This window comes from Rattus norvegicus, chromosome 17 (genome assembly GCF_021556685.1).
Source record: "Rattus norvegicus strain SHRSP/BbbUtx chromosome 17, alternate assembly SHRSP_T2T, whole genome shotgun sequence".
Classification (NCBI taxonomy): domain Eukaryota; kingdom Metazoa; phylum Chordata; class Mammalia; order Rodentia; family Muridae; genus Rattus; species Rattus norvegicus.
The window spans coordinates 11,596,312-11,613,080 of record NC_141550.1 but is presented as its reverse complement, the minus strand read 5'-3'; the positions used below and the strand labels follow the sequence as shown (position 1 = coordinate 11,613,080).

General features: G+C 47.3%; 1 protein-coding gene across 1 annotated transcript; it reads right to left on the bottom strand.

Moving 5' to 3' along the window:
* Positions 1-1,320: 1,320 nt before the first annotated feature.
* On the bottom strand, positions 1,321-7,140 carry LOC134482813 (spermatogenesis-associated protein 31A3-like). Its single transcript, XM_087591652.1, has 4 exons — positions 6,807-7,140; positions 6,180-6,231; positions 5,595-5,658; positions 1,321-5,355 (listed from the first exon to the last, which is right to left on the bottom strand). Exons 1-4 carry the CDS (start codon positions 6,984-6,986, stop codon positions 1,374-1,376), a joined length of 4,278 nt encoding a protein of 1,425 aa, XP_087447778.1. The 5' UTR covers positions 6,987-7,140; the 3' UTR covers positions 1,321-1,373.
* Positions 7,141-16,769: the final 9,629 nt, after the last annotated feature.

Here is a 16,769-nt window from a genome sequence, read left to right as displayed (position 1 = left end):
GATTCTAGGTTGGCTCAGGGAGGAAGTATCAGAGGCACATATGCCAGCATTGCAACTGGGCCTGCTTGGATAAGTTCCTCCTCCACTCAAGAACCCTGGGACCCACTCTGAGAATTTCCTGTACCCAAATGTGACTCCTGAGCTCCTGAGGTACCATATAGTGCCTTCCTCAGGGCCCTGACTTCACTGTGGCCTCTGGGACACGCTGAGGCTGCTGCCAGTGATACACTGCTGGCTCAGAAGTGGACTGTTGGTCCCATATCCACCCATAGGAGCTGCTGGGTCTCACCCAAGGACCTCGGGAACATGTGTTGGCACTGGGCCCGCGGCTGAGTCCTGTATGTTGGTGGCACCACAGGGAACAGGGTTTTCTATCAGGGAATAAACGCTTCCATGGGAGCTGTGCCCTGGTTGCTCTCTACAGGGAACAGTGCAAGGCTCACTGGAGATTGGCTATCCTCCTATTCAGTTACCCCCATGTGTTTACAAAGACTGAGGTAAGGAAACCTGGGCAAGTAGCTGAGGGGGTCCTAACAGAGACACTTCTTTGCCTGCGCAGAGTTCCAGAGAGCACCTGTGCTTTGGCAAAGTCCCTTCTGCTGTGTGGGCAAGTCGTGTGAGAAGGCCTCTTCTGCTGTTCTCCTGGAAAGATAAAGGCTGGGGGCCTAGCATGGCAAGCTGTGAGGTCACAGTGCATCCCCAGCACCCTTCTCAGGTGTCCTTTCCTTGGGACTAATGCTGGCACAGTGTGTGTGTGTGTGTGTGTTTGTGTGTGTGTGTGTGTGTGTTTCCGGAGTCCTCCGGGCTGTGAGTGACACAGAGAATATCTAGCTTGGCTTTTCCCCCATCTCAGTGTCTAGAATTCAGGAAGCCAGAACATGCGGATGATCAGATGTGCTGTTAGACAATCTTCTGGGACTGCTTTCTGGGTTGGCATCCAGACACTGGAAAGATAAAGGGCTCCTCCAGCTTGCGGTGGAGCGCCAGCGGACGGGTCCCTGAGAGTCCATAGTCTGTACTGGAAGCACAGGGGCTGAACCTACATGCACGGAACCTTTCAGGTCATCCTCCTGCTGCATGACCCCCTGCCTGTGCCCCGAACATTTTATTTTCTACCTCCCTCCATAGGCTCAATTAATGCATGAAGTCATTCAAATGTCACTGAACCGACCCTGTGGAGAGCTGTCTTCTCCAGAAGAAGATGGAGATGTTCCCTGTGGTCAAGCCCTGCAGGTTGTGTCTCCAGAGTAATGATGCACAAGAGGAACTAATGCCTACCTTGGGAAGCAGTCAATTAGCACTCGGACACCATGGTTTTGTTTTCTTTTTTTGTTTTTGTTTTTGAAAAGACTAGTTTTTCATGGGGAAATTTCCTATCCCGATAGGTGTAGAAAAGCTTTTGCTTTCCTAGACAGCTCACTTCTGCACAGGCAGTGCCACGGAGAGTAGACCGGGGTGCCTGAGAAACATGGTGGCTGTAACCTGTGCTGACAGGCTTGAGTTCTGATCACAGACTCTCTGAGCAGCTGGGCCTGGCAGGTGTAGTCCATCCATTTGTCTGTGGAAGGTTGGCTGTGTACCTTGGGAGTGTTTCCTTGTGTTTCGTGTCTTTCTGCAGTGGCAGTCCTGTGGAGGCAGACATGCCTGCCCATAGGAGCCTGGGGTGGGTCTTTGTGCAAACTTTTCTTTGAGGCTGTCCTGGCATGGCCAACCCCCACTTTCTCCTGTAGAATAGGCCTGACCGAGATCGTGAAGTCCTGAGCCTCAGCTACCTGTGGGGGCAGAAACACCCTGCTGATGACTGAGCCTTGACTTAGGGAATTGACTGATGAGGCCTTGTGTTTGTGCAGGAAGTTCTCCTGCACTTTACTTTTACTTGACATAATGTGTGTCATAAAACTTTTTATCCTGTCCCCAATTTTTTTTTCTGGTAGAGGGGAGGAATTGTTTTCACGAGTATCTGACCAGCAGGCTTGGGCAGGTCTTGTCTGTGAAAGGTGTCTATCTTGCCTGGGGCCCCTAAAGCCCTCTTTGTATTTAGTTAGATCATAGATATGGCTAGTCCATGGTTCTTCAGATTTAATATTCTTGGGCACATTCCCTCCTCTTGAAAAGTAAGGGTACATGTCCCTGGAGGATGTTTTGCTGGTAGTGGACCTAGTCCTGAAGCCTGACTGTGAGGCCTGAGAGGCTAGGAGATCTGCCTCCAGCAGGACCTCTGGGCCACAGTCTTGAAAGATCATGCCAGTGCTACAGTCCTGCAGGAAGACAGCAGTAACAGAATCTTCTGGCTCCTTGGAAATGGCTCTGGAAGGGGACTGTTTTTCATTGACTTTCAGGGATTCTATACCTTTCAGATGTTCTTTACTCTGAGTGGGTGACACTTCCCTGGCTTCTGCATTGAGAGCCCAGTCACAGGACCCCTCCTCCTCCAGCTCCCTTTTATCTCTGCTAGTTGTTGGGCAGGCGTCTACAATGGTCCCCTGAACTGACAGCCCATGGGAGAGGTCTAAATCTGCACCCTCACTCTCCTGTGAGGCATGGTCACTCTTGAGTAGGTTTGGACCTGGCACTGGGTTGTCATTCCGAGGTCCTAGAACTGTGTCGCTGTGCCGGTCTCTGACTACAAGGCTGCGTGTCCTGTACAAGGAAGCCACTCTGCTCTTCTGGACATTTGAAGGGGACTCAGAGGGGCATAATTTGTCACTAGGACGAGTTCCACTTGGAAATTCAAGGTTGAGGGCAGAGGGAGGGGTTTGACTCTGGAAAACTGTTTTTCTTTTCAGATCTCCTTCTGAACCTTTCTGGAAAGGGTCTCCCAGGACAGCAGCAATTTTTGTAACAGAGTCATCCCTAGATTTCAAAGATGTCTGAGAGGGACTTGGGGGTTGTGGAAGTGACAAAGCTACAGCCTTGTTCACCTTGAAGAGTTGTAGGGCCCTGAGGCCTCTGAGGGGCAAGATCCATCTGTGCCTCACCAGGCGTCTTGAAAGATGAGTTTCCAGCACCTGCTGGACGTCAGGATCTAGCAAGGGAAGCCCAGGAGAAGTATCTTTGAAGTTGGACCCATCATTCAACGACATCTGCTTCTCCGTTTTGATATTTGTTTCTGGTTTTTCAATTTCTGAGTTGTCCAAATGGGTCTCTGAGTTTTCACGACGGACCACCATGTGGTCCCCCGGAATTCCAGGGCAAGTGCCCACAGGCACCATACTGTCATTGTCATGGCTGTGCTCACTGAAGTGGTTCCTCAGTGTGTCTTGTAGCTGCTGCTCTCCTGGTCCTCCTGGCTGGGGACCTGCTGAGTTGCTTCTTGGCTGTCTCACAGAGTTCTCCACCTCTGTCACAGCGATCGAGTCTAGAACTGTGCCCAGTGATCCCTCTGTGATCCCATCAGTATCTCTCAGAGGTCTTCCTGGACCGTTTGTCAGATCGCAGCATGGGTCCTTCCCTGTCTGGAGTATCTCTGGACCTTTTGCTGAGACCCTCTGTGCATGCGGGCTGCTTTTTCCTGCCAGTGCTGAGGAACATGAAGTCCCTCGATTATCTTCTGCATGACCCATCCCTGGGAGTTTGTCCTCAGACTTCATGAGATAAGTAGATAGCTGGATCTTTTGGTCCTCATGTTTCCAGAACCTGGTTTTTAAGTGTTGCTCTAGGTGCTGTTTGAGCTGGGGGTCAGTGAAATCCTTCAGGAGGTGGAGAACAGAGTCTTGTCCCTGGGAAGCTAAACTGGTGGAAATGAGTTGATGAGAGACTTCCTGTGACATTTTCACTACACTAGGTAAATCGCTCCTACTTTCTTGGTTCTTCTTCAAAAGGTGCTGATCTAGGTGTTGAACAGCAACTGGGAAAATAAGTTGGGATTTTGAATCTATGGGGCAGGAAGCCCTGGAATCCCTAGTTGGAGGTGGATTGGGTTGTAGGCTTGGGAGGGAGGTTAGGTCAGGGGACAGGGTTTTGACTCCAGACCCTGGTGGCGAACGGGGGTATGGCACGTTTGTAGTCAAAGGATTGGAAGGGACCAAGTGTTGAAGCAAGGGCTTTGGAGAGAAGAGCAGTGGAGCTGCATTCCTCTCAGCTTGTCTTAAGTTGTAAGGAGAGAGTTCATTGAAAAAGATGGCAGGGGAGTCGAGTGGTGAGCCCACCATGCTGACAGTAGCCATAAGGGACTCACTGTGAAGAAAGGGGAGGCCCCAGTAAAGCTGCCTGCAGTCCTTCTGAGACTTGTTCCAGAAGACCCTGGGGGAAAAGAGCTGATGGAGACCTGAGAGCTGCTCTGACTTGCAGGTGATGGCCTGCTCGCTGCTCCAGGACTGCAGCATATCACCCACACAGCTCAAGGCGTGGTCAAAGCTCTCCCTTCCTTGCTCTTTCCAGAGCTTCAGTTCTACCCTCTTGCTAATCTGCAGCTCCAGTATCTTCTGCACATCAGGCTTGATGAACGGGGGTTCTCCAGCCTCTAGCTGCCTGTATCCAGGGTCTGTCCACAATGAGGCCTCTTGGAAGCTGAAATGGAGATCCTCTTGCAGGGTCTCATCCTGTGACCACTTAGAATGACACCAGGTCCTGGCAGCCGCCTTGTACCAGGAAGAGCTTGAAGGAGACATGTTTGAGTGCTCAAGGCCTGGGGGGCTTGCCATGGGACAAGGCAAAGCTGGAGGAGATGTGCTTCGTGAGGTCACTAGTTGTGTTTTCCACTCACATCGAGGAGGAGGAGGAGGAGGAGGAGGAGGAGAAGGAAGAGGAAGAGGAAGAGGAGGAGGTGGAGGAGGAAGAGAAAGAGGAGGAAAAAGAAGAAGGGGAGGAGGAGGAAGAGGAGGAGGAGGAGGAGAGGGAGGAAGGGAAAGAGGAGGAGGAGGAAGAGAGGGAGGAAGGGAAAGAGGAGGAGGAAGAGAGGGAGGAAGGGATAGAGGAGGAGGAGGAGGAGGAAGAGAGATCAGAGGAAAAGGAGGAGGAGGAAGAGGAGGAGAAGGAGGAGGAGTCATGCTTTGGTCTGTCTCGGATGGAGAGCAGAACACTGGATCTTGAGGACAGGATGGGGAGGTTGGGCCACATGGTCGTGGTAAAGGATGCATTTTTGGCATTGTCGTCACTGGTGGGGTAGAATCACATGTAAGTGTTTGTGATTCCTTACAAGTAAGGGAATTTAGCAGGGTAGGTGACAAAGTTGAATCTTTGTGCAGCAAGTGTTCCTTGACCAGAGGGAAGGAGGCCACTAGAGGCAAGTTGGCCATAGACTGCTCTGTGGAATGCCTAGGTGGCTGGTGGTCTTCGGCAGCTTCTGGTCTGGATCCTTGAGCCGAGGCATCTCTTCTTAAGAGCTGGCAAAAGCTGATGGTGTCAGTAAGCAGGCTGCAGGAGACAGGACATAAGGTTGCAGCTTGGAGCATTCGGCAGCAGGAGGTGGACAGGCTGAGCAGGAAAGGCCACCTGCAGCCACAGCTCCACACTCGAATTAAACAGTAGCGCTGTGCACGCACCCCACCTTCCCAGAGGGCCCCTGGTCCCATGGTCAGCCCTTGCCCTTTGTCCCGAGTGATCTCCTCACAGGCGTGGGATTGAGGAGTCAGGAAGCACTGGAGACTTCTCACCTCTGCAGGAGCGAAAGCAGTCCCCTGTCATCCTTCCCTCTCTTCCTGCTGTAGCCTCTGTAAGCTAGAAATACAGATGGGGTGATTGTGAGTAAAGGAGAGAACTGAGAGCCTACGGGAGCCTGAATGCAATGTCCCTTCTGTGGAAATGATCAACTAAACAGGAGCTCAAGCTTTGCTGATTGAGGACACAGGCCCCAAAGCACTAAGTGCTGGGCACATGTGGGATAGGACCTGACCATAGACCGGAGGCTTCCATTTCCGCCGAGCTCCATGGACTTCATAATGTCCCTGTGGAGAGGAGGGAGGTCCAGTGTAGTGGAAGAGGAAAGTGTCTTAGAGAAGTGAAGTAACCCATTTGCCTGCAGACGCATGCAGCATGTTTCTGGTCCGACCCACACCACCCTCCTGACCGCAGCCAACCATGGTCGTCCCTGGCTTTATTCTGAGCGCAGCACCTCGGCAATGTCTTCACTTCTGATTCCTTCCATGCAGCCACAGCCGCATGGTCTGCAACTCATTTGGTGTCATCCCTTGGGGACAGGGTAGATGAAGTCACCTGTCCAGGGGAAGGAAGGAGCCTACCTTTCAAGGTCCTGATTTTCTTCCTGGCCTTGTTGTGGTCCCTCTTCACCACCTAATAGACAGAGATAACAGACACCACCTGCGGCCCCATTCACACCCCTGTGATGAGGGGTAAGTCTGTATTCTTTTCCCTTGAAAATCCCAAGTGTGGACAGTCTCCGTGAGACCCACCACGGATGTCATTGGTCAGTGTTCTTTCACCTCAGTAAGCTGAAGCTCAGCTCCGAACTGCCTTGTCATTTCCTGAGGCCAGATGTGACTCAAGTCCTGATCCTATGTCCAGGAGTGCATCACCCTCTTCACATGAGCTCAGCCGACCAAGACAATGTAGTGTGAGCATTAATGTGAGGAGGGGGACAGTGGAACCAGTGTTCAGAACGTTTTTTAGTGGAGCCTATCCATCCCAGGTCCACAGTTCCGTGACCACTGAGACATAGTGCTTCTTTCTGCTCTAGGAGGTCTGAGAGCAGATATCACGCAGCCCTCTCTCCCCGTCCTACCCGTGAGTTCTCATGCGGATGTGGTTCCCGTCTGCTGAGATGCCCTGTCCGCCACCTCCCTATTGGATTTGGAAAGTGTTGCCCTAATAGAGAAGGCTGTGTTGGTGTGGATGGAAGGCAGTCTTACCCTTTTGGTGGTGGTGGAGGCGCCCTCTGCAGGTGAGGGTGAGGTGAGTGGGAAGAAATGTATCCACAGGTGGAAGAGGCCCAGTCCACAGGCGAAGGCCAGGATCATGTCCATTGCCCACGTCGTGAAGCTGAGGCTGATCCATTCGGTTGGAGGAAACGGAAGTGAAGGTACTTCCATGGCACCGTCGTGCCCTACAAGTGCCTGGCACTCCGTGAAGGTAGTGCGTGGCCTTGTACTGGATGCCTGAGCGAATGTTTTAATTTGTCATTCCTTCAGGCTGCATCAGGGAGAGAAGGTTCTCTGACTGAATCACACTGTTGCCCTCAGGCAACTGAACTCTGATGGTTCGCTCTGGGTGTTAGCAGCTGCTCCCAGGCCTACATCACAGAGCTCCTGGGTCCCTGTCACAAAGGGCCCCTGAGATTGGGGGAGGGGTAATGGGAAGAGGGGACCACCAATCTCCCTATTCTCCATCTCTCTTCCTTGTCCTCCATCTATCAGCCTCCACAGGTCTTCTGTCCTCCACAGCTTTTCATAGCTCTGTTTCCACCTGCATACCCTGTCAAAGACAGTCTTGCCCACTTTCTGTTTCTCTCTATCCACCGAGAGAGGCCTGCTCACCTTCTGTCCCCACCCCCTCATTCCAAGGGAAGGGCTTGTCCACATTCTGTGGGCTTTTGAAACCACAAAAACACCCCCAGTGACACACCTCCTAATCCTTCCCAAACTGTTCCACCAACTGGGAAGTAAACATTCAGACAGATGAGCCTTTGGGAGTTCATTCAAACCCCCACATTCCCCTTTGTCCCTTCATAGGCTTACAGCTCTATCATAAAATGCCCTCATGTTGTGGAAATTATTTAAATCCTGGCCTTTGTTTCTACCCCTCCTTTGGTATGTGAATTCCCGGGACAAATACACAATGTTTATATTTATAATAAGCATTAACATAAGAGCTGGGTAGATGAGGTCTGCCCTCCATGCTGTTTGAATCTACTTTCCTATCGATATTATTACTATTTACTATATTTCATCTGGGCTGCTCTTAACTCCAATTGACCAGCCCTCAGGGCCACATTCACATAGCTCACCTCACTCATGGCGGCTCCTCCCTCTGAGTTCTCCACTCCTCTTCCCTTATGTTCGTTCTTGGAGCCCAGGCCTGTGAAACCTAAACTGTTAGCACCTTTATATCCCCATCAGAAGTAGTGTGGGTGCAGGGTCACTCAGCATCTTAGGTCTTTCCTGCAGATGCCATCTCTTGTGACAGCAAGTATAGGGGGCTCAAATTAGGGTTAGAATACAGGCAGCATTAGGCTAACCCACTGTATACTTAGTCAAACTTAAAAGTCTCCATAGACTTTCACAGTCTGACTATTGTTCAAAGTTCAAAGTCTCTTCTGAGACTCAAGACAATCTCTTCACTGCAACCCTTATAAAAGCACAGTTACGTGTTTCGACATACAGTGGTGCAGAGTACGTGTTTCCATTCTGAAAGCAAAGAAAGAGGGCACAGTGAGGAAATACGAGATCAAGGTGGGACCGAAGCCAATCTAGCAGATGCCAAACTGCATGTCCATGTGTGATGGCACAGGGCTCTTCAGCTCTCCCACGCCTTCCAGCTTTTTTACTGCAATGCAATTATCCCCCTTGTGTTGATTCCATACCCTGCGTACAGCCCTCCAGGGGCAAGTATTCCTTAACTCTGGCCTTCAACTCTCAGGATCCTCAACACAAACCAGGCATAAGCCTCATAGCTTCCTGCAATGGCTTCTTGGTGCCTCCATGTGGGGTTGTCCCTACACCTTTCTTTAACCTCAGAGGGTGATTCCACAGCCCTGTTACTCATGTATCCTTCATGGTTTTAAAGCAAGAATTACACGGCCAATGAGGCCATGTTCTTCTGCCTGCTTTGGATAGAACCAGGACTGTCCTTGAATCTCACTTGTATAAACTTTGGTTTCCTGATGCTCTTTGAAATCAGGTAATTCGGTCTTTCCCCCTCAATATTTTGTTTGTTCACTGTGCATTCTGATCACAGCCCCCCTTTCTCTTATCTTCCCAGTCATGCCCTCACAAATCCCTCTTTCTCCATTAATCCCTTTCATGCTCCTCAGAGAAGAGGAGGCCCTCCCTGGGTACCATCCCACCTCAGGACATCTAGTTCCAGAAGGACTAGACACATGCTCGCCCACTGAGGTCCAATTAGATGGTCCACCTAGGGGAAAGGGATCCAACTGTAGGCAATAGAATCTGTGACAGCCCCTGTGTCAATTGTTAGTGGACCCACATGAAGACCACACCCCACATCTGTTACAAATGTGTAGGGATCCTAGGTCCAGCTTCTGCATGCTCTCTGGCTGGTGCTCAGTCTTTTTGAGCCCCGGGAACAGAGAATTCTTTAGCTCTTTTCATAAGTTGCAGAATTAGTTTGGGTAAAAGGTCTCATCCTGAGGGCACAACTCCCTTTCATCCATTTCTCTTTATCCTTTTAGGCATCAAGGCTACAACATCAAACTTCCTGTGCTCTTTTCTTCCTCAAAGTATACATTTTATATTTCTTTTTGCCCCACTTGCTTTTTTTTCACTGAATACCTGCTAATGATTATCACTGAGAACCACACAACAAAGTCATTATTAAACTCTATGAAAGCTCTAGTCCAAAACCCTTCAATTTAGCCTCAGCCGAGTATAGAAAGCAACGTTTCTCCCGATACTATGACATGAATTGTCTCTAGCCTGGTTTGTAAAATTAACTTTTGTTCACCAGATATAACTGATCTTTCAGAGGCTTGCTGCTGGATAAGCTTACTTTTTTACGATCTCTCTGAACTCTGGCTGGCTGATTCAACTCAACTGTTCAGACTCAAACTCTTTTCTATTGGGGTCTAGTAAGTGCCACAGAACTACACGGACACCAGTCTCAGTCAGACAGGGATAATTTATAAATCATAATCCCCAGGACTTGTCCATCAGGGTCATTGTCTAATTCAGAAGCTGGACCATGATCCCTTTTATACGCCTCAAATCTACAAACACATGTGTCAAGTTATCCCACCAATCAGGATTTAGGGATAGGGGATTTCCTTAGGAACATTTCTCTTTTGTACATTTATCCTGTTCCCGTTGCCTGGGGAATTCCACAGTGGCAGGGGACTTGCCTTGTCTAGTATTCATGTCCTAAGTTGTCTACCAGGATGGGACTTGTCTAGCATTCGTGTCTTAACTTGCCAACCAAGATTCAATTACCCACATACATGTGTCTTCCTGCCAAGTAGAATGTGAGTTCGCAGGGAGGTCTTGGGAACTTAAACTTTACTTGACCACTACTCAAAATGGAAGTCTCATATCAAATTGTCTCTTATGTTGGTGCAGGTGTTTCTCTTATGTTGATGTCCATCCCAGGGGCAGCTTATACCATGAAAGCTTATACACAGGTGCAGGAAGTGCTGGTGGGTGGTTGGTTCATGTCCAAGCTTATCGTGTATAACTATACAAAATAGTTCTACTGACTTGTATCATGGTTGTTTCCAAGGGCACTGAACAGAACAGAATATGTAATCGATCTTGCCATTAGAAAATTTCCTAGTAATAACAGAAACACATGAGAAAGTTTTTTGTTTTTATCATGAAAGGCTAGCCAGGTAAGTGTTACCTAGGTTTTAACATTTCACTTAGGTCTCAACATTCCATGTGACATCGTCACTTTGTCTTTTCTCAAATTAGATGCTGCTTTCCAACATGACTGCTTCCTTCTACAAACTCACTTTACCTTCATTGTTTGGGATTAAATGTGTGCACTAAGTGTGTGCCTATATTCCATCCAGAAGCATTAAAAGTGTGTCATTCCAGCTGGATCCCATAGACCTAGAAGGCCTTTGGATGCGATCCCTTGCCAGAGAGAGCAGCCATGTTGCTGGATTAGACTTCCTGTACACGGGTTGCTAATGTTGTCTTCCTGTGGAGCTGCGCCTTCACAGTCCACACTGTTCTCAGTCCTTCCAAGCCTGTATAGGACTGCCCGTTAAGCCATCTTTACAGCATGCAGTCACTTTCCTACCCCACAGTCTTCCACATTCCTCAAAAATCAAACAAACAAAACATCCCAGCAAGGTCACGGTCACATTGACATCTTCTGGGTCCACTGGCATAACCATGTGATTGTTCTTGTTTGGGGCATTTCTAGTGTCATTTCTGTAGCTGTATAAAATACCTAGCAGAATCAATTTAGGAACCATGGAGTTTATTTTGTATTACACTTCTTGATTAAAGACCATCATTGTAAGGAAGTAAAGGCCAGATTTTCAAGCAGCTAATTACACCACATTCCTAGTCAAGAACAGAGAGAAATGGCTGCACCCATGCTGCCAGCTTGCTCGCTCTTGCTCTCCCCTGTCCTTTGGAGATCAGGACAACGTGTGCAATGAATGGTGCCACCCACAACGGTCTACAACTTCTCACTTGATTAGGAATTCAGACAGTGGTCCCACAGGCCAATTGACCTAGGTAGCCCTTCAACAGAGACTACTTTGTGTGTGACTCTAGGCCAGTGGTTCTCAACCTTCATAATGCTGTGACCCGTTAATACAGTTCTTCGTGTTGTGGTGACCCACCCCCAACCAAAAAATTAATTTTGGTACTACTTTATAACTATAATTTTGCTACTGTTATGAATCATAATATAAATATCTGTATTTTCTGATGGTGTTAGTCAACCTCATCAAAAGAATCATTCAAAAACCAGAAGAGTCACAGCCCACAGGTTGAGAACCACTTGTCTAGACTGTCAAGGTGACAAAACTAGCCATCACATGGAGAGTGGCATTCAGGTCAGTTCCAGCTCAGGGCTCTCTGAGCCATGTTTTCTTCAGCAACAGAAACTTACTCTCTACCTCTAGGGGATGGCGGAGAGTGGTCGCGGACATCAGAAATAAGCTGTACATGTTGGATCTCTCTTAGATAATTCCCACCAGCAACTTAAAAGAGAGCTTTTATGTGTAAGAAGGTGAGATATTTTTTGGTTGGTCCTTTGCTCTTGAAGGGACCACCATCAGCCCAGGTGAAAAAAAGTTATGAAAACTATATGTCTATAATTTATATGCAGAATTACATTTGTTATAGTTTATGTAAATAGCTAATAGTATGATTGTTTGTGTCCTTTACAAACACACTTGTTATCTTACCTTTGACCATATACTTAGGCTCTTCTATGAGCAGATCATAACTTAGATAACTCAATTATATTAACCTACATTCAGCCACATGGCTGGTTATCTGTGCTCAGGTAACATTCATCTGTCTCCTCACATTTTCCTGGGTGCCTCTTCCTACACCTGCACTATCCCAGAATTCTTTCTGCCTCCAGATGTCCCTTCTCCCCTTTTCTGCCTAAGCTCTAGGCCATAGGCTTTTTAAGTGACAGGGTGATGCATCCAAACAATATACAAGAAATTCTCTTTACAATTCTCTTTTTTAGTCCAAGAAGAGGCTCTTTTTCCATCAGATATAAATTGAATACACTTACAACAATGAAGAGACAATTATGGAAACTGTTACATAAAAATTACATTCATAATGTTTAGTCCATAGTATTTGGCAACTTCAAAAATATTCTAATATCTTCCTATTTTGGCATGTTTAAAGTTTTATATTTAATTCAATTACTATCCTAATTTGTATTACCATCCTAAAAACTATCTTCTTATACCTAGAACATCTTCTCAAATCCTAAATAACTTAAGTTTATATTAGGAGTATTATTGTTTAGTCTTCAACCCTATCAGAGACTTGAGAAGGAATAAATATTACCTGAGCATGCAGGGGGCATTGGGACGCAGCTTCCAAAAATTATAGAAATGGCAGAGACAGCTGACAGCCTGGACAGTGCCCAGTAGTCTCTGTAACGTTGGAGCATCTATCTTCAGCCTTCTGGCCCATAATATTTGATAGACATCTTGTGAAGCAGGAATTATGAAGGACTTACTCACCCTGTCTTGGCAGAAGTTGGCAGTTGACTTCCCTGAGCCCTCTTCTCCTCTGTAGACAGATTTGTCTGTAGGTGGAGCATGGGCCTTTTCTTTGCCCAGTGGCTGGCCTGCCACAGTTGAAGCGACTCTATATGGAGGCTATTGGTGCTCATCCTCTGCTTTGAAGTGCAATGGGGTACTGTTGAGAGTTGACATGTCTCAGTGTCAAAATGATCTGAAATTCATAAATTGTGTTTCAATGCCATGTTCCATGAGTCTCCGAGGTTTCTGAAGGTCATCTACTCAGAGGATATGTGACCAAGCAAATATCGCCTGTCTCCAGCTCCCTATTCTCTGTTCAATGCAGGCTGCATATTCCTGTGATAACCTAGACTAATATCTAACACGACTATGAGTTTAAGCGTCTGGACATTCACTTGCACTATTTAATCATCCTAAACAGTTTGGAATAACAGCTGTTAAAAAAGCTGGGACTACACCTTGCATATTTAAATGAGTTCTATAGACATTTGCCCATCTAAGAGTTAAACATACATTTATTATTTTGTAACAAATTAATCTTAAATTTATATCAATATAAAAAGATTTAATGTGGGGGCACTCAAGCAGCAGGTCCACTGCGGTCCAGACACCGCCCGGACATGAAGGGACCTGGTCAAAAGCTCCCTGCACCCAAATCCCGTGGGAGTGAGAGCTAAACCTTCAGAGAGGCAGACACACCTGCGCAGCCAGAAGAGACCTCACTCTGCCCCCATTTCTGACTCGAGATGAAAACACTTAATGCCATCTGCGACCCCGGTGCATAGGGTTCTGGGAAAGGGCGGCACAGGCCCTCCTGGTTGCCGCCCTCATGGGGAGCTCAAAAGCAGCCCCCCAGGAGCAACTTAGGCCAAAGGACCAGAGGTAAGACCAATTTTTCTGCTCTAAGCGACCTGCCTGGTGGACTCTGGACACACTCCTACAGGAACAGCTGAAGACCAAGAGACAGGAAAGACTAAAGGCCTGAAAGCAGAACACTCTGTTCCCATAACTGGCTGAAAGAAAATAGGAAGACTGTTCCACAGCACTACTGACACACAGGCTTATAGGATGGTCTACCACTGTCAGAAATAGCAGAACAAGGTAACACCAGAGACAACCTGATGGCAAGGGGCAAGCGCAGGAACCTGAGCAACAGAAACCAAAAGACTACATGGCATCATCAGAGCCCAATTCTCCCACCAAATCAAACACAGAATATCCAAACACACCAGAAAAGCAAGATCTTGATTTTAAATCACATTTGATCATGATGATGGAGGACTTCAAGAAAGGCATAAAGAACACCCTTGGAGAAACGCAGGAAAACATAAAAAAACAAGTAGAAGCCTATAGAGAGGAATCACAAAAATCCCTGAAAGAATTCCAGGAAAACACAATCAAACAAGTGAAGGAATTAAAAATGGAAATAGAAGCAATAAAGAAACCACAAAGGGAGACAACCCTGGAAATAGAAAACCAAAGGAAGAGACAAGGAGCCGTAGATACGAGCAGCACCAACAGAATACAAGAGATAGAAGAGAGAATCTCAGAAGGAGAAGATTCCATAGAAATCATTGACTCAACTGTCAAAGATAATGTAAAACGGAAAAAGCAACTGTACCAAAACATAGAGGAAATCCAAGACTCAATGAAAAGATCAAACCTAAGGATTATAGGTATAGAAGAGAGTGAAGACTCCCACCTCAAAGGATCAGTAAATATCTTCAACAAAATCATAGAAGAAAGCTTCCCTAACCTAAAGAAAGAGATGCCCATAAACATACAAGGAGCCTACAGAATTCTAAATAGATTGAACCAGAAAAGAAACTTCTCCTCTCACACTACATTCAAAACACCAAATACACAAAACAAAGATAGAATATTTAAAGCAGTAAGGGAAATAGGTCAAGTAACATATGAAGGCAGACCTATCAGAATCACACCAAACTTCTCACCAGAGACTGTGAAAGCCAGAAGATCCTGGACAGATGTCATACAGTCCCTAAGAGAACACATATGCCAGCCCAGGTTACTGTATCTAGCAAAACTCTCAAATAACATAGATGGAGAAACCAAGATATTCCATGACAAAGCGAAATTTATTCAATATCTTTCTACAAATCCAGCCCTACAAAAGACAGTATATGGTAAAGCCCAACATAAGGAGGCAAGCTACACCCTAGAAAAAGCAGGAAACTAATCGCCTTGGCAACAAAACAAAGAGAAGAAAAGCACACAAACATAATCTCACATCCAAATGCGAATATAATAGGAAGCAACAATCACTATTCCTTAATATTTCTCAACATCAATGGACTCAAATCCCCAATAAAAAGACATAGATTAACAAACTGGATACACAATGAGAACCCTGCATTCTGCTGCCTACAGGAAACACACCTCAGAGACAAAGACAGACACTATCTCAGAGTGAAAGGCTGTAAAACAACTTTCCAAGCAAATGGTCTGAAGACGCAAGCTGGAGCAGCCATTCCAATATCGAATAAAATTGATTTTCAACCAAAAGTCATCAAAAAAGATAAGGAAGGACACTTCATATTCATCAGAGAAAAAATCCACCAAGATGAATTCTCAATCCTAAATATCTATGCTCCAAGTACAAGGGCAATTACCTACAGAAAAGAAATCTTACTAAAGCTCAAAGAACACATTGCACCTCGCACAATAATAGTAGGAGGTTTCAACACCCCACTCTCATCAATGGACAGATCATGGAAACAGAAATTAAAGAGTGACATAGACAGACTAAGAGAAGTCATGAACCAAATGGACGTAACAGATATTTATAGAACATTCTATCCTAAAACAAAAGGATATACCTTCTTCTCACCACCTCATGGTGCTTTCTCCAAAATTGACCATATAATTGGTCATAAAACAGGCCTGAATAGATACAGAAAGATAGAAATAATCCCATGCGTCCTATCAGACCACCACAGACTAAATAAGGGAAGAACGCCCACATATACGTGGAAATTGAACAATGCTCTACTCTACGACAACCTGATCAAGGAAGACATAAAGAATGAAATTAAAGACTTCTTAGAATTTAATGGAAATGAAGGTACAACATACCCAAACTTATGGGACACAATGAAAGCTGTGCTAAGAGGAAAACTCATGACCGGAAGTCCCACACCGGCGGATCCCGGACCGCAGCAGCTCTCTGCTCCCAAACCCCGTGCAGAGAGTCCTCACCGCCTGATCAAGTGGGCACTCCTGAGGCTGCAGAGCGGAGGAGACCACCAACACTGCCCACCCCTGCCCACATCCCTGGCCCAAGAGGCAACTGTATAAGGCCTCTGGGTTCCCATAGGGGAGGGCCCGGGAGCGGCAGGACCCCTGCGCCTGAGACACTGCCGGAACCTGAAGGAAACAGACCGGATAAACAGTTCTCTGCACCCAAATCCCGTGGGAGGGAGAGCTGAACCTTCAGACAGGCGGACACGCCTGGGAAACCAGAAGAGACTGCACTCTGTGCACATCCAGGCGCCAGAGGAAAACACCAAACGCCATCTGGAACCCTGGTGCACGGAGGCTCCTGGAAAGAGCGGCGCAGATCTTCCCGGTTGCTGCCACAGCGGAGAGGACTTAGGCAGTACCCCACGAGCAAACTTGAGCCTTGGAACTGCAGGTAGGACCAACTTTTCCCCTGCAAGAAACCTGTCTGGTGAACTCAGGACACACAGAGGCAAAATTCCTCTAGGGCCGGGCACTTCCTGTGTTTACCGGAAGTCCCACACCGGCGGATCCCGGACCGCAGCAGCTCTCTGCTCCCAAACCCCGTGGGAGAGAGACCTCACCGCCTGATCAAGTGGGCACTCCTGAGGCTGCAGAGCGGAGGAGACCACCAACACTGCCCACCCCTGCCCACATCCCTGGCCCAAGAGGCAACTGTATAAGGCCTCTGGGTTCCCATAGGGGAGGGCCC

What these genes read in the sequence shown, in the direction of transcription:
- LOC134482813 (XM_087591652.1), bottom strand. Translation starts at nt 6,986, where the DNA reads ATGGAAGTACCTTCACTTCCGTTTCCTCCAACCGAATGGATCAGCCTC. An exon ending in CCTCCACCACCACCAAAAGG is followed by an intron (nt 6,232 to 6,806) that starts GTAAGACTGCCT and finishes TCTGTCTATTAG; the next exon opens with GTGGTGAAGAGGGACCACAA. An exon ending in GAAAATCAGGACCTTGAAAG is followed by an intron (nt 5,659 to 6,179) that starts GTAGGCTCCTTC and finishes CTGTATTTCTAG; the next exon opens with CTTACAGAGGCTACAGCAGG.